The 24,917-nt window shown below is 32.7% G+C and overlaps 1 protein-coding gene across 10 annotated transcripts in view; it reads left to right on the top strand.

The window, feature by feature from the left end:
• The window catches only part of GRIA4 (glutamate ionotropic receptor AMPA type subunit 4), a 679,480-nt gene that overhangs the window by 605,808 nt on the left and 48,755 nt on the right, over nt 1-24,917 (top strand). For 9 of the 10 annotated variants that reach the window (XR_011570807.1, XM_070803290.1, XM_070803285.1 and 6 more), the window contains 4 exons: nt 6,949-7,155; nt 13,015-13,385; nt 15,764-15,962; nt 21,984-22,231. Coding sequence is in view for 9 of the 10 variants with exons in the window: in XM_070803290.1 (XP_070659391.1) it covers nt 6,949-7,155; nt 13,015-13,385; nt 15,764-15,962; nt 21,984-22,231 (1,025 nt within the window). In the remaining variant the exon portion in view is untranslated. Of the gene's footprint in view, nt 1-722; nt 1,907-6,948; nt 7,156-13,014; nt 13,386-15,763; nt 15,963-21,983; nt 22,232-24,917 lie in introns of those variants that run through there. The other variant, XM_070803293.1, reaches the window with a different exon arrangement.

Raw genomic sequence — 24,917 nt, 5'->3', positions numbered from 1 at the left:
GGGGAAAAATGCATTAAAATTTATTGAAATTCTCCTAAATTAACAAAAATATGATCTTCATTCGGTCACATTATAAAATTAAAAATACTCTAAATCTTAAGTCTGCTTTTTCAAAGAGATTCTCATGAAAGTATCTTTTAAATAGTGTATCTCATATTTTTCTCTTCTAAATTCAAACATACTCTTTATAGTCAATGCTAGTCAAAGGAGATCAACAATCGGTAACTGTTTCTATCTAATTTTAAGTTACATATCCACAGCTCACTGTCTCATTTGGCAGGACACATTTTTTAATTTTTATAAAGCCCTTACTCTAAATGAAGAAAAACTATTTTCTGTAATTTAATTTTTATCTTACGTAATTTTAACTTATGTTTTTAGTAATGTCAAATTATTTCCAACATTTTGACATTGAGGTCAAAGCATGAAAATGCCAGAGAAAAGCTTTCACATGTTGCAATTAATTTTATCAGTGTTGCGCCACTAGCTAGCAACTTAATGTTAATCTGTCAAGCCTTAATTGGAAGTTTATAATTTTAGAATTCAAACCAACCAACAGGAGCTTTTGTGTATGAATGAAAAATAAATATCTTCTAACTTAATTGTGTAATGCATGGGACTTAAATATATGTATATATATGTATATGTACATATACATATATATATTCCTAAAAAAGACGGTAATGGAAAGTCATACTTCAGTACAGTCCTCCTCTTTTCAGCCTCTGATGAAGAATCCTATTTTAAGAAATTGATCAAGAAAGAAATGAGCTCCACGTTGTTCGACTATTCCTAACTAAAGCTCAAGTCTTGTTCTTCTGTGTAGTAAATTTAAGCTAATTGTTCATTTGGGATTCTTCTTGGATGATCAACTCTGGACTACCAGAAAAAAAACCACACTTATTTTTAAGTTCTGTGACTTTCCTGAGATACTAGAACAAAGAAGAATTAATCCTCATCTTTTTCAAGAAACTAAATGTTGAAAAATAATACTTAATTCTGACGTATTTATTCCCATATCTTGAAATGAGGTCATTGTACATAAATGATGAAATTTTAACACTTCTAATGCCAAGAGTAGATTTTCTAAAAGTAAATATCTATGAATTTGTGTCCTTCTTTTCTGGATACACATAGTTGCTTTCCTTAAATTTTTTTTTGAAATTTTGCCTGTTCTACATGAAATAAGGTGTTTTAGTGTTCATTATAGGTATAATGTAGATTCTGTTATTAAAGGGGGTGGAGATACAATTCTTCAGGCCACAATATTGAATTAGTTTTGCAAGCATGGCTATTTTTCAGAAAGCATGCTGTCAAAAAATGATTGAAAAATCCAGTTGTTTCCTATATATCTAAAGACTATTCTGTACAGTTATCTTTTCTTTGACAGTGATGTCACCAATATTTTTGCAATGAAAATAGTGCAGTACTAGTATCTGTCTTTTGTATAAAAATGTAATCTCTATATAAATAATACCTATGATCTTTGCAACTTCAATAATTCAAAAACAAAAATGCTAGCATCCTTTTGCCAAAAGTGTTCCTTGTATTTGCTTTTGTTGATATTATCCCAGGACCTATGACATCTCCATCATCTCTTTCATCTTGAAAGTAATGTGCTTTTTTGTAGATGAATGAGATATTGACACTGGTGTATTATAATCCCTCAGATTAAGTTGAAAACTTTCAACAGGAATGGAATTGGTTAGATATTAAACTATGTGCAAGACAGATATCTAGACATAAAAAGAAGACTGTTGTGGCACTAGAACTCATTCATTTTGATCAGAATTGTTATGACTTTGCTGTTCTACCATTTGTCTTTCCTTTGTGTATGTTGTTATTTACATGTTGATGCACTGTAATAGTATATGGTATTGTTGAATAAAGTTGATTGAGAAATTTATTTATTCATTCACAAATATTTATTAAGCGTCTGCTATTTGCTAGGCACAGTTATAAGCCTGGGATATGTTAGACAAGAAAACAGACCAAAATCCTGCACTTACAATTGAATTTAATTCTAATGAGAGAAAGTAGACAAAAAATATAAGTATAGTAGATACCATTTTTCAATAAAATGTGTCTTTAGCTTTTTGCATTGCTGAAATCTATTTGTTTTATGTCTTCATTTTAATGACTAATTTATTCTTCCTGAATATAGTCATTCTGAATATAACTTAACTAAATCTAAATAAAAGTAAGTTTGACACTATAATCACATGAGAATCATGACTACAAAATTGAAAGATCTAAAGTTTTGGATTCAGATGCTCAACATTTTTTCTCTTTAAGTCTTAGTGACTAAAAATTTTATAAAATTTGTGAGACTATGACCATGTTAATTTAACATTTTACATTCAAAAAAAACAACCTAAGGAAGCCACATCTGTGCCACGTGGTTTAGCTAAATGTAGCAATTGAGGGAAAAGTGGTTTGCAGTAGACATTGGGGTGGTGGTTTCCTCTGCAATTTCACTACTTTCTTTGGCTAAACTCTCTGGAAAAGGAGAAATGCAATTAAATTTCAGTCAATCTCATTTTTCCCCAAATCTTTCACTGAAAGTAAATGAAACATAACTCATTACTAAACTAAGAATGCGTTTCTTACCATCTCATGAACTCAACAATCCTTTTGGAAATTTTTCCACAAAATCCAAATATATTCACTGCAGTATCATAATTACTTTATAAGCCTCAAAACAATTTTATTTATAACAGTCCTTCCATAAATATTTTTTATTCTTTTTATGAGTTGTTTGCTAGTTTATCTTTTTATGTGGAATTTTGTAAGTGCACTGCAAGTAGATACATATGTATATACAATATACAAGTGCATATTTATACATACATATAAATATCTATACAATTTTTTTATTTTCTTTCTTGAACAAAATATTAATCTTCCCAATACATGCATCTGCTTCCAAAGAGTTTATAACTCAATGCTTTTAAATGTTATTTCTAATAAACTTAAAATTATGCCACTATTAAATTTACTGATTTCTTAATAACATTTTAATGTTCATTTATAAGAATTTTACCCATAGGATAAATTATCTACATTAAAATTCTTTGGATAAAAGCAAATATCCACATAGCAAATAACTTTTGATATTACTGATTTTATTATTTTACCTGTTTTCAACTAGTGGTTTCAATGATTATATTTGTGATGTTTAGAAAATCTTAAAGCTTTTCCAATAAATATATACTTTGACAGTTTTATTTTTGCTAAATATCAAGACAAATATTCCAAACAAAAGTTTCCCCAGTAGGAAAATGATACTTTATTTATTGAAAATCATCTTAATTCATTTATATAGGCATTTTCATAAGCAAACCCTAATGCCATAGCTTTAAACAGAGATTGATTTCTTTCCTGAAATAGCAGAGCAGATGTAGAACACTATGCATTATGGAAATTGTACTAATAAACTCATAATCACTAAGAAGTAATGCATTTCAAATAACTTCTAAGGAATTATTGTCCCACAGAACATAGCAATTGATAACAAAGATGGTAGGTTATAGCCTTCCATTTTAATTCACAGTTGAGAACCTGGGGCTCCAGAAGGTTGCTTATCAAAGATGGTTCACAAACACCCCTTAATGATTGACTATAACTCATTTTTTACTATACTGAAAAGACTTGGTATTTTCTTCAGCACAACTTTGTACTGAGTCTCCTCAAGTATGCAGTGTTTGAAGGGCTACTTGTACATAAATTATCAGGTTTGAGACGGGACAAATGAAAAGGTTGAGAGCATGTTGAGGATTTGCTGCTAATTTGGATTTAACATGAAAGAAAAGGGAAATGAGACAGATTCAAAGAAACTGGAAAGAGCTGAGCAGCTATGAGAGATCTTATTCAAGAAACGCCTAGCTGTTCTCTCCTTTCGTTCTTCCATCTTCCTGAGTGTGATCATCTTATTTCTCTTAATTTGCATGCACCACTATTTGAATCTCAACAATTATTCATGCCCCTAAAAGTCAGACGTGACTTAGTGACTGAACAGCAGCAAACTTCTAATCAACATTTTCAATAAACTGAAGGCTTCTCTAGCCTTTGTTGGTTTGTTTGTTAGGAAAACAAAAATCTGATGCGTGCTGCTATCCAAAAAAGAAAGTGAAAAATATCAAAGACACTAAATAAATTTGTATTTATAGATACACCTGCCTGTTTCAAAAGAGATGATCTGGAACTCATTAATATTTACTTTCATTTTGAACCCCTGAACCGGAAGTTCTAATATAAATACCTTGCCATGATATTCTTATTTAGGAAGCATTGATAGACCAGGAAATCTTTATATTTATTGAACACCTTATATTTATTGAGTAGCAGACACTATGAGGAAATATGGAAAGGTATTAATACATTGTTTTTTCAAAAATTTCATTCACTAAAAATACAGAAATTCATATGTTTAATCTTGTCTTCTCTCTTGTTAAATCACATGAAATCTCAAATAGTTGCATGTATTTTGACAGATGCTACAGTAGCTTCAAAAATGTCCAGACATTCAAATTATGGGTTCAATTTCCACTCCTGCTAGTTCTGTGAAATTGAACAATTTGTTGAAATTCTTTAAGCTTAAATTTTCCATCTGCAAATTGGGAAATGCCTACCTCGAAATGGCAGTGTGAAAAATAAATAAAAGGATACCATTAAATAACAGTTAAATAACTTTGTACTTGACGCAGAGCAAGCACTAAATAACTGAGGGCTTGTATTATTTTTTCCTATATATTTTATTATATATGGTGGTCTCCCAGCATTCTCACTCCTGTACCTTTATTACAAAGAATTTAATCATAATCGTAAGAGGATGAGGAACATATATAATTTATTTTTATACCCTCTAGTTCCCAGCAAGCTGCCTTCCACACAGCGGGTATTTATGAAATATTTGAGTAAACATTGAAAATGCAGCTTTTAATGAAACAAATTATTCACTATATAATGTAGAGGGGATTTTGCAAGCTAGATGATAATACTAGCTAAAGAGACTTCTGTACACAAGCTAATACACATTTGAGGGCTAAAATTCATGTGTTCAAGTATTTCAGACTCTTTAGAATTTATCAATCTTAGTAGCAAGTGTAAACCTTAGCAATACTCCTTTTGAAAACCTCTCATTTGCTTTATTAACAACCATTTCAATTAGAATGTTAAGGATTGTGCAAATATGCAATTTGTGCTTGTTTATACATATTCTTCCATATTTTAATTAACTATCGCAAGAAGAAAAGAAGCAAAATGAAAGTATTGGTTCATTTTAAGTAATATTCCATAACATATTTTAGAAATTAACAGTCTTGCAACAACTTACAATTTTTATAACCACATTCATATTTTACAAAATGATTTATATCTGGAGAATGTTTTCTTTAAGCTAACAAATAATTTTCTTCTATCTAAAGAGATAATTAGCTGCCTTTATTTTGTAGGTGGAGAAATTTCTTAACCAAGTCCAGTGTTAGAATATCCATCAAATTCAAGGAAGAAGTGAGAGACTTCTGGTTCTTTTGGCCATGTCTACTTAAGGCAGGATTTAAGAAAATATAAGAGCAAATCCTGAACAATTGCCCACAATAGAGTTATTTAGGGCATCTCTAAGAGAAAATCACATATTATATAATTTACACTTCTATTGCTTTTTAAAATAGTTTCCATAGTTACAAAGTATTTTAAAACAAAATCAGAATTAGTGTAGTCTGCCATGTAATGCAAAGTAAATCATCTTCTAATCCAGAGTTCTAAGAACAAGTTCAACTTTCCCAACTACAGATTTGCTGGGAGAAAAGAAAAGATATGTATTAAAATTATTAAATGAATATCACAGTGCTATTTTATAAAATATAAATCATGACTTCAATAACATTGTAGTCAAAAGTGGTCATTCCTTGTCTGCAAATGATTAAGAAATCTGAAGTGTGACCGGGAGTTCTGTATGTACTGCATGTTCACTGAGCCTATCTTTCAGTTGGTGGCATTAGGTTTTATTTATAAAATCAAGTGCTTTAGTTTCACAGACTTTAAATGTTTTGGTTTAGGGATGTGTGTGTGTGTGTGTGTGTATGTGTATGTACCAAAAACTGTTCAGTTATGAATTAGCACTAATCTTTTCATTTCACAATAATTCATCCTATTTCGTCTTATTGCTTCAAAAACTAAATGAGAATATTACTAAAAATATTACTTGAAGAGTTATGATTTTCACAATTGGGAAAAATTATTAGCTTCCATTGGGAACATATTTTTATAATAGAATAAAAATTCTTGGATCACAACCTTAATTAAAGCCAAGATACTGGACAATTTTAGGAAAACCAATTTAATACAAATTAGTATATAAAATGTTAAGGACTGTAATTTGTTTCTTCTTTGCACTTGCTAAATACCTGCTCTGACCAAGGCATCTTGCTAAATCCCAGAGAGCAAAGAAAAATAATATGGCTCTTTTCCTGAAGGGAGTCACAGTTGAATGTGGCTAAACAAGATGCAGAATACAGAGACCTATAACTTTGAATAAGTCTTCTATTACACAAAGTTGACTCCTAAGTAATCTTCAGGTCATGAGATACTTTGAAAATGGTAATCCTATTGCCATAGATGATAATTTATGCTTCTCTAGTCAATTATTAACATATATTTTTCCTATCACAGTCACAGTGCTAAGTATGTAATAATCACTCAAAAGAAATTTACTTTATTTTAAAGATTCTATTTTTAGTATAAAAACAGAATCTATAAAGCAACTTAATATACTTCTAAGCATAGTTATATATTCATCTGTTTTATTATCAATTTCTTGCCACACAAAACCAGTGTGTGTATTAGTACTAAATATAATCCATTTGTTAAGTTCTGAAAGTGAAAGTTGCATAGAATTTTTGAATGTTTCATAATTTCTCCTTTACAGTTCTACTTCTCTCATTATAGGAATCCCCATATGTTATGTACAAGAAAAATCATGAAATGTTTGAAGGAAATGACAAGTATGAAGGATACTGTGTAGATTTGGCATCTGAAATTGCAAAACATATTGGTATCAAATATAAAATTGCCATTGTCCCTGATGGAAAATATGGAGCAAGGGATGCAGACACAAAAATCTGGAATGGGATGGTAGGAGAACTTGTTTACGGGGTAAGCAAATCAATCTATTAGAAAATTTACTTACATAAACCCGAAAGTTTTTTTCACTTGGGCACATATCAATTGTTAAATGTCTATTGTTGTTTTTTTTAAAATTTGCAGTTACATTCAAAGAAGCATATATGATGTCAAATATTTCTCTATTTCATTAGTAATTTCCTAACAATTAGGGAAACTAATACTTGATAACTTTAAAAAGATAAAAATTCAGAATATGATATTCTATTTTAAAAAAAACACTAACTTCAGTATCTATGATGATTATTCTCTTAAGCTTGATGCTGCTATATCAGAAACATGTTTTGAGAGCTACAAAACAGCTCCATTACTTATCTGTTACTTGATAATTGTAGGAGCAGATTTCCTTTAACAGCATAAAGTTGAGCCTTATTTTAGCTAATTATTTATATTTCTATTTGCTTGTATTTACAAGTAAATATCTTTTAAATTATTAGTGAAGCAATCAGCAAACTAGCTAGCATATATTAAAGACTCACCAATAACGTGAAATCTTACAACTCTGCTGAACACAATAAATTTAAACTTACATGCAATGACATCATTTTTTCCAACATAGTAAACACAAAAGCGATAATTTATTCCATAGTGGGCCTCACATGAAAGCATGTCAGGCCCTTCCCTTTGCGTTCACCAGATTTTTAGTGTACATATTCAAAGTGAAAGTGAAGTCACTTAGTCGTGTCCAACTCTTTGTGACCCCATGAACTGTAGCCTACCACACTTTGCGTCCATCGGATTTTCCAGGCAAAAGTACAGGAGTGGGTTGCCATTTCCTTCTCCAGAGGATCTTCCCAACCCAGGGATTGAACCTGGGTCTCCCACACTGTAGGCAGACATTTTACCATCTGAGCCTCCAGGGAAGTCATACATATTAAAAGCCAAGGGCAAATTCAGTGTAGACATTCCTGCCTGAACTAGAACAAGATTGGTCTCTTCAGCTAACATTGCAGTGTTAAAATCAAGCCAGTATTTATCAATTGCCAGTGATGATATATTTCCAAAGTCCCAAAAATCAAACCTAGAGCCCACAGTGAGTTCTATTCATCAAGTAACCAATAAAAGTCATATACACTTGAAATGTATTCTGAAATTCCCTATAAGCCAATTTACATTTCACAAATTTCATGTTCAAAACACATTCTCTCTGATTAATTATCCAAGACTCCCTTTAAAACTTAAGAATTACACAAAAGTAATCCTTCCCCAGGAAAGAATAAAAGTAGAACAAGTTAGAACATTGGGCTTCCCAGGCAGCTCAAGTGATAAAGAATCTGCCCACAATGCGGGAAGCTTGGGTTTGATCCCTGGGTCGGGAAGATCCCCTGGAGAAGGGCAAGGCAACCCACTCCAGTTAGAACATAACTGAAGTATCTAGAGGGGCTTACTTTTGAGCCAGAACTGCAGTTCAATACTTTTGCGTTTCTACATCCTGCTTTCAGACCATGAAAAAAATGAACATTCTCTGCACAGAACAGCTATAGCAGTAAGAGGAAATTATTTGGCATTAAAAAGCAATTCATTAGCTTTATAGTCATTTGAAAGAACTGCTGACTAGTTAGGTGCCCTAAATGAGGAAAACAAAATTTTCAGTCTTAAAAAATCAAAAAGTATTTTACCACCGGGCTCATCAACGGTTTGATACTGAGCTTTAATTCTCAAAGAAAAAGAGTTCTTAAAGCATGTGTTTGTTGGTAATGTATTAAATTTTAAGATTTTAAATGTGAACACTAACCTAGTGCCTAGAACTACACTAATTCATTTACCTTCAGAAAACACTACTGAGTATCTCATCTCAAAAACGCATTCTTGAATTGTCAGTTAATTTCAGACCAGATAACTAATCAGTTATTTTCTACAATTGTTACATATCTCTCCTCTGGAGTCCTTACCAAGTTGGTAACCCAGGCTCACTCCTTTGCAAGTGTTCTTGATGATGTTTTATTGGGAGAATATTGTTTAAATAGTGAAAACAAGTGATATGAAGGGAGTAGTATAATTACAAACAACAAAATTGTACCACTAGTACATGTGTCACATGGCACAGAAAGTCACAAAGTCAGGCTGTTCTCAGAGAGAGAAGATAACATAAGGGTTATTACTCTTTATTGATTCCTCAGCCAGTTTGCAAGGATTTAAATAATCTGATCTTTACCACTTGAGTTGTCCAATTTTTTCCCGAAAAGAATCTTTGTTCATGTCTCATATACTTTCCACAGATTTGATATATTCCATTCTGGTGTCTGCAAAGCCTTTACTTGCCTCTCAACTGCTTTATTTTTCCTTTCTTACTGCTAATGCACACATGAATTCTCAGTTTACAAGCCTTAAGTAAAACTCTGTATATATTTTTCTACTCAACAAAGCCAGCAAGATGATTAACTTTGAGTCCGTTTATTTATTTATTTTTTTTTTACTTTATCCTTTGCAAACCTTGTTACTGTAATTGTTAGGAATAGATTATCTGCCAGACACTTAGATGTGATCTCAGCACACCACCAAGTGGTTACCCCAAAGCTCAAAACCTCCCTTACACTTTCAGGTTCTTTCTGCCTGTCACTACTGCACACTGCAACAAATTCCTCATAGGATCTTCTGTGGTATACTGCTCCAGGGCCTTTTCCTGTTCCCTACTGTACTTCTGTATGCATATTTTAACCAAAGAGATTTTTCTCAGAGCAAATTCCATGTCCTGCCAACACTAGAATTACTTGTGAAAGTGAAGTCGCTCAGTCGTGTCCAACTCTTTGCGACCCCATGGACTGTAGCCTACTAGGCCCCTCCATCCATGGGATTTTCCAGGCAAGAGAACTGGAGTGGGTTGCCATTACCTTCTCCAGGGCATCTTCCCAACCCAGGGATCGAACCCGGGTCTCGCACATTGTAGGCAGATGCTTTACTGTCTGAGCCACCAGGGAAGTCATACCACAAGAATGCTGGTTCATCGGCCTCACTCCAGAAGTCATTGAGAATCCAAATATTATCAAGCTCTTACAAAGGACATTTTTCTCAATTTTGGGAATCACTGAGAGCTAATGGAACAAGGCAAATGCAACATCTCCAAAGTTAGCAGAGAAAACTCAAATATATCTTCTGTTCCTTGGCCTCTTTCAGAATTTCAAGTGTGTCCTTATTGAGCATTGCCATCAACCACTGTTATCTAATGTTTGCTTTCCATTGCACCTAGTTTTATGTGCTGGAGACTCTTTTATTTCTATTCATGCTCCTCTATCTTTAATGTGTTTAGTCTCATTAATGGCCACTTGTATATGCAAAAAATTTCAGAAGATACTACACAGAACAGTGTAGTATTCGAAAGGTGGTATTTCACATCAGAGAAAGGAAGCATTATCCATTCATCCCTACTGGTAAAGCAGGACAATTTTGTAATACATTGTTATGTTAATATGCTAGATAAATTATAGGGGGATTATAGGTACTAGAATAAAGTATATATTGAGGTTGATCATACACTATGAGAAGGATTTTTCTAAGCATGAAACCAAAGGCTGAAAATACAAAAGTATAATTTTATATGGCTACAACAAAATTTTAAATCATGTATACTAAAATAAAATATCACAAACCACGTAATGTAAACAAAACGATGGCTAGGAAGAATATCTAAAATATATATATATGGAAAATAATATTTTAACATATTTAAAACACATAAATTAATGAGCAAAAAAAGAATAGCTCCTATGGAAGTGGGGAAGACTGTGACAAGTAACATATAAAAGGAGTAAAATTGTCAGTTTTACAAAAATTTAAAAAATTCAAGTCAGTACAATGAGATTAACAAATTGGTGAAGATAAATGAGAATAAATGAAAAAATCCCCTGGAAATACACAGGGAATATCCAGCGTTCAAAGCTGAAGGTGCTTTCACACAGTGCTGATAACAATACAAATTTGCATGATCTTTAGGGAGAAAAATTGGGCAAAATATGTAATAAGCATTAAATAACAAAGATATGTGTAAGGATTTGTCTTCAAAGTTGTTTATATCACCATTGTTATAAATTGTGTTAAACCGGGAATAATACAGATATCCCCCCCAAAATAAATTGAATGAGTAAATTTTGATACTTTAACATGATAAAATATTTGCAATCATTAAGACTTATTTTTACTATATATGTTGAAATAATGTTGAAATACCTCATCATATTCTCTTGAGAAAAGGAATTATAAAATATCATGTTCTATATTATCCAATTTTAAAATAAGAAAAATAATATTCATAAAATAATTTCTGATAGGGCATATTTAAAAAATAAGAGTAATGAAGGAAATGAAGATAACTTTTCTTAATTTTCTGTTTCTGTTTTTATATCCTATACCTACTTCATATATCACTGTATAATGAAAATTAAACAAATAGTAATAATAATGGGGAAGTAATAACCTCTCAAAAATGATTCTGACTTTTGTATGATATATAGGCATTTTTGATGTGAACTAAATTTATTCCCACTTGAAAACATATGCAGTTACTTTTCAGACACTCTGTGGAAAGCATGACAGCAAGAGTACATTTCCCATTCTAACCCTCCAGTTGCCTTTGTACCAAGCTGCTGGCCATCATATCAATCCAGGGGCCTAAAGATATATAGAGTGAATATAAAAGTGGCGTAAGAACATATATGTCTGTGTTTCAGATTCCATTTTAGTACCAAATATTTTCCTTCTAAAATAAATAATCAAAAAAAATTTTCTCATTTGTAGATCATGTAACAATTTACAGTTTTTTCACCATACTTCATTTCATTTGATTTTAGTGATGGCATGATTTAACAGAAATACAATCTCAAATTGCAGAGCTGCTATGATGTGTAAAACTAATTTGAGTCTCAGTCTCAACCATCTGTAAAACAATGATAAGCATAACATTGTTTATCTGTTTACGGTGGTTAAGTGAGAAGCCATTCAAAACAGTTAAATCCACATAGACATAAAATCTCTCAGTAACTTTTCAGTAAATGTTTTATTGTTTTATTAAGATTTGTTTAATAATCACAATAATGTAATGAGGTAAACATTAAGAAAATATCTTAATTTTGAAGATAATGGAAACTGGTTCAGAAAAGTTACTCAGAATCACAACATAAAAATGGAAGCTGGTATCTTATTAATAAAATTTATAAGAATTGAATGTACCATTTCCAAAATCTGTTTTAGAAATTGAAAGCAGAAGTCAAAGTATGTAAATAGGAAGAAATAAATGCCAATTTCCAGATTTTTGTTTGTATTCTGAGTTGAAAAATGTTGTCAAACAACAGGTTTATTCTATTTTACAAACACAAGCTTCATGCTAGGTTTTCTCGTAACTGGAAAGGAATAAAAAAGAAAAGGCTATTTGAAATTTGCAATTCATAATTTTAAGGAATGGCCAAGTAATGACTTAGTGACAACATTCCAAATAAAATAGAAAAGACTGCAAAATATCAGCAATTCTAGCTAATAAATTCATAAATTCAGCCATATGGGAAAACTTTCAAGTGTCCTCCTCTGTACTATGTCAGACCCTTAAAGACTAATGCAGTTATTTGAGTTTAAGCTATTTTTGCTATGCCTACTCTTTCTCTTTTTCTCTCCCTCTTATCTAATTACTAGCACAAATAAAAATATATTTGCAATTAAAGTGACATAATATCTTATAAAAAAAATCTACTGTTCATCTTTGTCACTGGCCTTATTTATTGTAGGTATTCCCCAAAAATGTAGAATAAATACTAACAAGTTAAAATTTGAGTGAATCAATCTGGTACTAAATGGCTCATGGAATCTATTAACCTACATTTTTTTCATGTGTCTTTTCTTTTATAGAAAGCAGAGATTGCTATTGCCCCTCTGACAATCACTTTGGTCCGAGAGGAGGTCATTGACTTCTCTAAGCCCTTCATGAGTTTGGGCATATCTATTATGATCAAAAAGCCTCAGAAATCTAAACCAGGAGTGTTTTCCTTCTTGGATCCTCTGGCCTATGAGATTTGGATGTGCATAGTCTTTGCCTACATCGGTGTCAGCGTGGTCTTGTTCCTGGTTAGTAGGTTTAGTCCATACGAGTGGCACACAGAAGAGCCGGAAGACGGGAAGGAAGGACCCAGCGACCAGCCTCCCAATGAGTTTGGCATCTTTAACAGCCTCTGGTTTTCCCTGGGTGCTTTTATGCAGCAAGGATGTGACATTTCACCCAGGTTAGTTTCAAAGCCCTTAAGTTCTTCACCAACTCCCTAGTAATTCTAAATATTGTGCATAACTTCTCTCTATATGTTCTTATTCTAGAGGCAGAGCATTACCTAAAACAGAGAAAGACTTTGTACCCCCCAAATTAATCTAAATATACTCATAACCAATTTTTCCAGATTAGCACAAAGTATGGATGCATCATAAAGGTTAATTTCCCACTGGAAAAGGAACATATGGAACCCATCAGAACCCATCAAAAATCATTTAGTATTAATATATCCTATGGTGACTTGACAGGTGGAAACTAAACCTAAATTCTTAAGAAAAGAAATTTATTTTCATGTTATTTCCTTTATAAAATCAAATGTTTTGTCATTATTGTTCATTTTTCAGGATTAGTTTTGAATTCAACTTAAATCCTGTGTAGCTTAATGTAAATATCTGCCATGAAATTACCTAAGACCTAAATGAATATAGTAGTTCCAGATATACTATTTTCTAAACAATCATAAACAAGCTAAGCAGTATACAGAGTCAGAAATGTAAATACTATATATGTTTTATCTGTGGAATCACATCTCATGTCAGTTAAGACATAGTTTAGTTAAGTTTGCCAAAAATGCAGCCAACCTACTGCTACAAGAAAAATATCAAATTTCTCTGAGAAAAGTAGGTAAAGGCAAGAGAAGCTAAGAATTAAATTTAAATAGTGACATATTGGCATCACATATATGTGTATCATTTTAAGAAATCTTTCTTAAAAAGAGACATTTTAGCAACAATGCACTTTGTATTCCTGATGACCCAGTTCAGTTCAGTTCAGTCGCTCAGTCGTGTCCGACTCTTTGTGACCCCATGAATCGCAGCACGCCAGGCCTCCCTGTCCATCACCAACTCATGGAGTTCACTCAAACTCACATCCATCAAGTTGGTGATGCCATCCAGTCATCTCATCCTCTGTCATCCCCTTCTCCTCCTGCCCCCAATCCCTCCCAGCATCAGAGTCTTTTCCAATGAGTCAACTCTTTGCATGAGGTGGCCAAAGTACTGGAATTTCACTTTTAGCATCATTCCTTCCAAAGAAATCCCAGGGCTGATCTCCTTCAGAATGGACTGGTTGGATCTTCTTGCAGTCCAAGGGACTCTCAAGAGTCTTCTCCAACACTACAGTTCAAAACCATCAATTCTTCGGCGCTCAGCTTTCTCTGAGCTGAGTCCAACTCTCAGTCCAACTCTCACATCCATACATGACTACTGGAACACTATAAATGTGCATAAATTCCAGTATAGGAATTTGAATAAATAATTTTCAATTAATGAAAAGAAATCAAAACAAATCAAGTAATAATTTTATGGTTTTAAAAATCAGGATTAAGTAAATGCTAAGTTAAAACCAATAGGTGCCACTTATATAGTAACATTAAGAAGAGAGCATTTTAAGCTAGAAATGCCATGAAAAATACTAAGAAAATATTTTAAAATAGTTGTCACAGGAATTTTAGGTAGTCCGATGGTCCTATTGGGTGAAATTAATTATGACTATGCTCTGAATTTTTTATTCATTTCATTCTCACTTTTCCTCTGCTCACTCACACATCCTTGATAGCCGGAGAAAGGGTGAGAAAAAACATTTTTTGAGCTCTAGCATCAGTTTTCAGTGCTGTCATACTGCACATTGAAAAGTCACATTCTTTGGTCTCATGCAAGCAGTGGCAAAGAGAACACTTTTATACCCATGTGGAAAGCACTTTAAGACATATCTCATCCTCCACTCAGAAAAGAAATAGAATATTTTTATCCAACAAACAAACAAAATGTTCTCAACTATGGTTCCTTGGAGACCAATCCTAGGTATTTTTCTGGTCAAGCCCTACCTTGGCATATGTCCCATCTATCCTTGCATACCTCTGACTGAAGGTAAAAACAAGTTCTCTCACAAAAGCATCTAGCATCTTGTATCAAATCTAAGAGCTTACCCGTTGTTAAGATGTATTGCTATTTTATAATAGTGCTGCCAATCAAACTGTGATACTGTGTTTTATCTCATCAAACATAGTCTGCATCCTAATTTCAGAGACACTGAAGTGTAAGAGGGGGGTCAATGAATTTAAGCAAGTGTTCCTCCTCTGGATCTGAAGGAATGGCATTTGGTTCTACATTTCTGCCAAGTAAACAATTAAAAGGAAAAGTATTTTTAAAATGGTATTTATACATTCAATATAGCATGAAAGATATCAAATGATACAGAAATACTAGAATCATTCTTGAGTAGACTATTCAGAACATAAAATGACACTTGCAATTATTTTTAAACATACACAATGGTATTTCTTTTCTTTATGTTGATTATAGAAAGGAAAATGTACATTATCTTATCCATGTTTAGATCCCTCTCAGGACGAATTGTTGGAGGTGTTTGGTGGTTCTTTACACTCATCATTATATCATCTTATACTGCTAACCTCGCTGCTTTCCTGACGGTTGAGAGAATGGTCTCCCCCATAGAAAGTGCAGAAGATTTGGCCAAACAAACAGAAATTGCCTATGGAACACTGGATTCAGGGTCAACAAAAGAATTCTTCAGAGTAAGTTGAGGGGAAAACAAAAAAGGAAATGTTCATAACTTTGAAATTTAAGCAATTCTGCAAACAATTATACTATGGGCTCTAGCTATTATAGGCTTTGCAAACACAATGGTAACTGCTATATTTAAACATAGCTATGCTGTATATTTCTACTTGGATTTTAGTCACTTTAAGTTGCAAAAGCCTATTGATTTATTCACATTGCAAGAGGGACCCTCACTAAGGAAAAGTAACAGCAAAAAAGTTAAATAAAGAAACTTTATTTAATAATTCATCCCAAAGATTCCAGATAATGCCATGATGATACTTTATCTGACAAGATTTGGATTTGTCTATGCTTTAGGACTTAGAGCATAAAAATGAAAACAGGGCATAAAAAAAAATACAATAACCTTACTGCATTTGAGTATCAAAGCCTTAATAGCATGTTATAATACTTATATGAGGTTTATTGTTCCATAATGTATTCTGTAACAACGGATTTCAAAGCAATATATTTGCTTTCTCACTAGATAAAGAGAACAATAATTACTAAGTTCTAGCACCCTTGTAAAACATTGTGTGGTATTTCATTTGAGCTGACTTCTCTGCTTTTGCAGATAAAATTGCTCAAACTGATATAATTGCATTTCACATATGGATATGATTCCTTTGGCTTGCCATCAGGATGGCAAGTATTTTGGAGGTTTTTGGTTTTCAGCCCCTAGTGCCACTCTAAGGATGAATTTTTTGATCAGAGAATCTCTTTTACTCTTGTTTTACTTAAATCCAGAAATATAAATTTCATAATATCTGATCAGAGATAAAGGTTCATTTTGTGACTTCAGAACCAAAAAACTAAAAAGTAGTAAGGGTAACATATTCACAGATATTTAGCTAGGTAATAATTGCATCTTATATTAGTATTAAACATCAATTGCTTAGAGACTAGATATTTAACAATTTAGAGGACAAGATATATTTCACTATTTTCCTAAACTATTATGTAAAATTAATGATAGCCCTTTAAAGCAAATTCACTAATATATAGTACTTGGGAAATTATACTTTCATTTTAAACGTATACATTTATTGTTTTCTCATTCAGGTTGCAAGTTACTCCTTAAGCCAGGCTTAAGTTTCATGCACTTGAATTTTGATAAGATATTTCTCTTTTTTAAAAAAATTCAATTATAGTATTCTTATATACTATAAATGCTGATGTAACACTAAATCACTGATGTAAAACTAAATCACTGATGTAACACAGCAAATTATTCTAAAACTGTCCAACCCATCCCTGCACATTGTGTTTTTAAAAAAGAAAAAAACAGACAGTGAACATATTTGTCAACAATTTGGAACATTACAAAGAGATATAAAATTTTAAGTTAATTATAAAGTATTTGTAGATTTTTCTAAAACTATAAATAATAGTCATGACAATATATTTTATTAACCATACGCTATGAATAAACTTAATTAGCCAAACTTTTTTAACTTACTAAGTGCATCCCAGTCTCTAAAGCTTAATATAATAGCATACTGCTCTAATACATTTGAGCATAACTTCAAAACCTTGCTAGAAATCTAAAAGATGAAAGTGTTAGTCACTCAGTGGTGTCCAACTCTACAAGCCCAAGGACTATAGCCTTCTAGGCTCCTCTGTCCATGGGGTTTTCCAGGCAAGAATCGTGGAGTGGGTTGTCATTAAAGTTTCACACAAAAGAAAGTAGGTAAAATGTAGTGATTTGCCTAAAAATCAGTATAAATAGTATACACATTTGTTCTATTCATTGCATTTTACTAAAAAATGATGGCTGGTTTTCATGTAAATAAAGCAAATGTTTATAAGTTCATCATTCTGCTTTGAGTGAAAAAGGAGAAAAGAAACATCAGAGTGATTTCCTGAAAATATTTCAAAGCTGACTCTCTGTAAATCTCTTTGTCATCAAGTATATTGAAAATATTATTTCTAATCTTTATAAAATTTTTAAAAACTTCTCAAATTTAAAAAACTAATGAGGTAGATAAGAGAATATATTGATTAAAAATATAGGAATAAAGAAAACTGCTTCCTAGACACAGAGTCTTCCATATAAGTTGTTCAGTCACCATGCCCTATCTCCTTTCTGTCCTACCCAATTCCAATTTTAAAATTGAAAGAGTTTCATAAGTATAGGTATTTATGCTGTAGAAAAGTTGAACCCAAATGGGACAAGAAAATCATTTTCCCTGGAAGCACACTTCCAGGAATTCATAAATTTCATTTCTCTGATAAAAACCTCATTCATTTCCTACCCTGTGTTCTTCCTCCTCTCTCATACATGATGACCTGGTTTAAATAAACTATTTGTCTGATAGACTGAAGAAATAGACCATGAAAGGTATTTTCGTCCCTATCAAAATGTTTTCTTACAGGAACACAGTAATGGTACATCTGTCAGCTTCACTAAATTGCCTCAGGCAGTTATCTATACTCAGGACTTCAAAAAATGTTGCCGTTGTTCTAGGAAAAGATTTAAGCCAAGGGGAAAATAACATCTGAATTCAACTATTGCCTTGGTTTTGCCCCATTAAGAAACTTGATAAGTCTCTTGTTATGTGCACCTTGTTAACCATACACATAGAGGCATTTAAGGAGAAGGCAATGGCACCCCACTCCAGTACTCTTGCCTGGAAAACCCCATGAACGGAGGAGCCTGGTAGGCTGCAGTCCATGGGGTCGCGAAGAGTCGGACACGACTGAAAGACTTCACTTTCTCTTTTCACGCTTATGCGTTGGAGAAGGAAATGGCAACCCACTCCAGTGTTCTTGCCTGGAGAATCCCAGGGACGGCGGAGCCTGGTGGGCTGCCGTCTATGGGGTCGCACAGAGTCGAACACGACTGAAGCGACTTAGCAGCAGCAGCAGCAAAGGCATTTAAATAAATTTTGTGTTTGTCACTTAATGACTGGCTTTTGTAAAGGCACTTTTACATTATACCTGATTTGAACACACTGATTTTCATTTCAGTGCAATTTTATCCTGTGCCTGTTTGTCATCAGTGAAATTAGATTAGTATCTCAGTTGTTATAATATGATCATAGTGCATTGATGAGCTCTTACTGGAACTTTAGTCTTGCTGCATAAGCTACTAAAAGCAGGAAATAATTCACATGATAACAATGTAAATATCAACTACAGTGTATGACATTTTTATATTTATATTAAAAGCAAAAATGGCAAAATACTTAATTTTGAGAAATTAAAAAGAAAGCACATTTTTAAATCTCCAAGAATTATTTTAAATAAAATAGTGTTCTAAATTAAATAGCTTCCCATATATTGTGTTTCATAATAAAGATGAAACTGACATTAATTTTATGATTTTAAAAAATGGTGATATATTACCTTTGCTTATTACCTTGAGCATATTCACTCCCCAAACCTGATCTTTACAATTGAAGATGAAGATATTAAACATGCTATTATCATTACATTTATGAACTTGCTGGGTCTGCAGAAATTTCCTGAGTTTAGCCTGTCTTATCAAATTTATAACGATTACCTTGCCCTCGTTCCTTAACAACACTCTCATACAGTGACAGGTAAGGCACAGCAATATTATTTCCAGTGCTTTACTTCTTGAATTCTCCCACTTGACCTTCTCCACCATGTGGATTTGATTTTTTCTAAACCTTGCCCCTTTTAAATCAGAATCAGAATTTTTAAACACTAACATTGTGACACACCATATAAATTTTTTATAAAAAGTTTCTTTCATCATTCCTAATTTATATTATACTGATACATAAGAACTGTTAAGCATAATTACACTAAAGATTCCTCTTTCTTCAGGATTTTAAAGGAGTTAGTTTCTTTTGCATTTATGGTATATGTAATCAATATGATTTAAACAAATACAGCAGTAATCTTCCTCACATTAATATTATGGGAATGGACTACAATAAAATATCAATAACAAAGGTATTTTATTCCTTTACAAAAATCACTTGCTTTAATTTTCTGTTGCATTTATATTGTAAAATTACTTGCATAATTACCAAGCCCTAAAATCTTTCTTTTTTCCATTTTGCTGTGTTAGTTTTGTTTACTTGTTTCTTGTTCCTGTAACGAGATACTGAATAATAAGAAAGTTGGCAAGTAACAAGCATGATTCTTGTATTCTTAAATTTTTTTAGAGAAATTTTGATCAAAATAATACTCAGATTTTATTTCTTCTAGTTTCAATTTAGTATACACAGTGAAGCAAATATATATATATATATATATATATATATATATATGTATATGTATTACTATATGGCTGATAGATGTTTACCATCAAGTCTCTAAATTAAAATAACCAGAATAGATGTTTAAAGACAAGATTAAGTAATCCAGAGAGTTTATGATTTTCAGAGATTGGAACTCACTATAAAATGGAATAGTTCATTCTCTGGAAGAGAACTTCATTATTAGAGATGAAATGAATGAGGCCAGGCAATATGGCCTCCCTAGTGGATCTTATTAATTCAGATAATCTTCTGCCCTGGAACCACATAGAATCTTTGCAATTGAAATATAGTTGGCATAGAATGTTCCTAATATGAGGATTTCTGTAGCGAGAAGAAACCTGTCATTACCTGAACACACATACACAAATATATCAGGATCTCTGTATCATGAGATATTTTTAAGTATATAATGTAAAAACATTTCAGATACCTATTTCCTGAAATAAATAATTTCTATTTCCTGAAACTTTTCAGGATATCTATTTCCCATCTGATATTTATCACTATCTGAATGTATATTAACATAAAATATCTGGAGTTCGATTTTTTACATATGCGAATATCTTGTGTGGTTTATTGTATAGGTTTATTGATTGCTAAATTCCCATCTTATGAAGCAAAAATTTTGAACACCACTTTTAATCAATCATCTGAGTAATTTGCTTTTGCCCAGAACATGTATTCTTAAGTTTGCTATTCAGGTTCCTTGTCAGTTATTGAATATCTGCTTCTTGTTGGACTCTATCTTCTGGTAACCAAAGTTGGCTTAAATAAGTATACACGATACTCAGAATTTGGCCTCATGCATAGAGTCAAGTTTGGTGGAAATCTCCATTGCTTTTAGTTTTAATTCAGGTGCAAAATTTCCCCACTTTGCTATTGAACAAAAATAACTAAACCAGATAAAAGTCTGTGTGTATCTTTGTATTAACAAACACCAAACAGGATTCAGGCTTTTCTATTTTATTAAACACATCCTTAGGGACATTTGCATTCACTTGGATATATTTTCAAATTAAAAAAAAAGAATGTGTGGATAAAAAAATTTAATATAAATGCAGATAACCACAAAAGGAATTGAATAAATTAAGTACAAAAAGCAGTGTAGATCGAGCCAATAAATAAAAAAAATAAAGTTTCTTTACTGAAGTCAAGGGATTAGAAAAACTAACTTTCCAAAATAGAAAGTGGAAAAACAGGAATCATTTCTCTTTAAGTTTAATGTATGTTCTATTTGGACACTTTGTTAGAAAAGGTCTAAAAATGCTTTGGTGGACCTAAAATTTGATTCTTGTTTTATAGATATTTGGTTTACAAACTAGGGCAGATTTCTCCTCCTCCTTTGGTGCTCAACTACTGACTTGATAGGAACTGCATATTTTGTATGTATCTTTTTAGAATGGTTCTCACTAACACTTGGAGACATGGAAAAATATAAAAATAAAACAATATAACAATCCTCCTTGTTTGCTATAATTCAGTACAACTCTCTCTATGGATGTATATATTTTATAAAAACAATAAGTTGTTCTTTAAGCAGTTAACTAGGGTAATTATGACATGAGGTACCTTTTTCATCAAATATCACTTTTAAATATCTTTCATTTCATTGATTTTCTTAATGGTAAAAGGCAGTTTTCTAATTATGACAAATTGGAATTAGGGGGTAATGTAAAAGGCTTTATCCTGATTCCAGTTCAGTCAATATTAACATCTTGTTCCCTTCTTTCCTGTATTTAATTTTATTTTAATTTCCTCCAGAGATCAAAAATAGCAGTGTATGAAAAGATGTGGACCTACATGCGATCAGCAGAGCCATCAGTGTTCACTAGGACTACAGCTGAGGGAGTAGCTCGTGTCCGAAAATCCAAGGGCAAATTTGCCTTTCTCCTGGAGTCCACTATGAATGAATACATTGAGCAGCGAAAGCCATGTGACACAATGAAAGTTGGAGGAAATCTGGATTCAAAAGGCTATGGAGTAGCAACGCCCAAGGGCTCTTCATTAAGGTGGGTGGAATAGTATAACAATATAACATGTGTTGTTATAGTATTCCACCTTCCCTGATGTCCCTGAGAGAATTATTTTGTTTTGTGTGTGAACATGGTATGTTTGTTTGTTTTTCTTTCTCTCCATTTCATATTTTTTGGTCAACAACCAGGTAATTTTTTTTAATTTTAGAATAATTAATCATAATCGACATATATCTTTTAAGGCCATATAAAAACCAAACTGGTTGAACACTAGCTGCTTCCAGTGGGCCTAAAACATGGGTAGCATATGCTTCTATATCTCATCAACTTTTTTTGGTCACTGAAATCTACATTCTCATTGTGTCAGTAATAATTCTACATTTTTCATTATTTTTTAAAATTATGCCTGCCCACTAGTTTCTATGAAGAAATCAACATCTTCTAGAAAAACACTTTTTTTTTCCATTTCAATGTTTCATTTATTATGACATCATTATATTTTTAGAAAATCCTGATGTTGTACTGATGCTAACTTTGCAAATCACATTTATTTAAAAATGCAGGAGGGAAAACTGGGCTCTGATTTTATGGTGCTTACTCAAGTCACACTCTCACCTGTTGCAAAGGGAGTGTGGCATAAGTAAGATCTGTAAAATTAGACCCAATAACAATGCAAAATTGTTAACACATAGACCCCTAAAATATGACTTATGACTAAAGCATCACACATGTGGTTAATAGCCCACAAGTGTTAAAAGTGGCACTTTAATTCTTAAGGAAATGTTGGTAAAACCTGCCCTTTTTACCCTTTTGGTCCTGGACATAGAAAATCCACATGTTTATGTCCAGGAGGCAGTGTTTCCTATTTTCCTTAAGTAATAAAGGCTGCTTTTTGGTTACTGGGGCTAGAATAAAGCCAGGGTCAAAAGTGACAACTGACAAATTACTCTGGTCTCAGTGCTGTTTAGGAGAGATTCATACAAAGCACAGATTCAAGAGGAAATCAGAATCTTTGCTAAAGGAATTAACCAAGAACCTGATCTTGAGAAATGATGTTTCTGGTAAGCCTTGGAAAATTAAGGTAATAAGACCTGTACTATTGCCTAGTTAAGAGTGAAAACGATATAATAATATATGATTGGTTTCCAAGGGGCAACTGCAGAGTGCTTTGGGTGTCTGTATTGGATGGTGGAGGAGTTGAGACAAATATAAGAAACAAATACTAGTACTGAAAAGTTGTGTTAAACCAATATTTTGTGCTTGTAAACAACACTGTAACAATTAGAGAGTGGTTTCATGTTATGTTCAAAAGGGATGGTTTTTAAAGAGATAGAAAAAAGTTAGCCAGTAAAGACAAATTTGAGTGTAAACTTTGGCAATTCTGAAGTCAGGTTTATTTAAACATACTTCCCATGTGAAACTGGAGAATTGTGCAAGGGGGAAGTCCAACATAAATTATCCATGGGAATCCTCTAACTATAACAGAGGAATCTGTAGTTCTTAAATAATGCTGGGCAAAGTATAGATCAATAAAGAATTGTGAAATATCAAAATAAATAAATCAATTATCCATGATAAAATTCTACCCCAAAACATGTTAGCTATTCAGAATCAGGCATCAGGGTATTTGGTCTTTAAAGGGTTTCTTTTGTTTAATGAAATATAAGAAAGATGTAATCTCAGTGAGGCCATGTGGCAAATACATCTCCATCAAAATAGTAACTACAAGAGTACAAAGTATAAATTATTTTTAAAAAACCCAAAAGGAGACAGCTATGGTGGTTGATATGTAGATCACTGTTCAGACTATTGATTGCATTCACTGGATGTAGCATTTGCTCTTAGTTAATTCTCTGTGGATGTGGCTGCCTTGTCCTCTGTCTTGTGTCTACTGATAAAGGCAAGTTCCAGGGACTGAATTTGGCCTGCAGATACTGGTGCGCCGGACTCCCATTGATAGCAACAGTGTTCCCGTCTTAAATGTGCCACTTTGTCAAATCCACACTACAGGGATTGTTTGGGGGAAAGCTGAAGGACTTCATCTGTCTAGAACTGTATAATAATCAGCTCTGGCCTCCCCCTGCTTTTCCTGTCTTTCCCTGGATCTTGTTAATGAGGCAGTTGTTAAACTCAGCTTCCTGGGTGAAGAGTTGTTTATGTGCTTTGCTTTACACATGCCACAATTTCCTGAGCAAGCTGGCCCCTGCAAGACAAAAACAGTCATTTTGTCCTGCCTTTGAGAATACTGGAAGGGCACTGAGGGCTAACCAGCATTCACCTTACCCACACCTCTTCACTCCTTCACACTTAGCCCTGCTGAGTAGGAGGCTCATTAAGCTTAAATTCTTGTTCTTATTCAACCAGTAACCTTCTGCTTCAAAACAGGGAAACTAACGTAGAGAAGAATGTAGAGATGGACTAATAGGCAGCTTCTGTATAAAAAAGAAAATGCAAAAGAATCACAGTCCTTAGAGCAAAATCCAGAGGGTATACCTGCATCAAAGTATCTTTGAAAGCTTTCTTCCTTATTTGTTCAGTTAAGACTATTTTCCTGTAAGATCTTTTTTAACCGGATTTTTGGGTTAATAGTTTTGGATACAGTGAGACTGGTCTATTTCATTGTCATTAATTATGGCTTTCTTTCAAATGCTGCTGTTTTGATTCATGGGCAACATGAGACTTTAAGAAAAGGAAAAAATCTTCCTTCTATATAAGTATACAT

Source organism: Bos indicus, chromosome 15 (genome assembly GCF_029378745.1).
Source record: "Bos indicus isolate NIAB-ARS_2022 breed Sahiwal x Tharparkar chromosome 15, NIAB-ARS_B.indTharparkar_mat_pri_1.0, whole genome shotgun sequence".
NCBI lineage: Eukaryota > Metazoa > Chordata > Mammalia > Artiodactyla > Bovidae > Bos > Bos indicus.
Note: the sequence above shows the minus strand (reverse complement) of the source record. Positions and strands in the feature narration are given on the sequence as shown.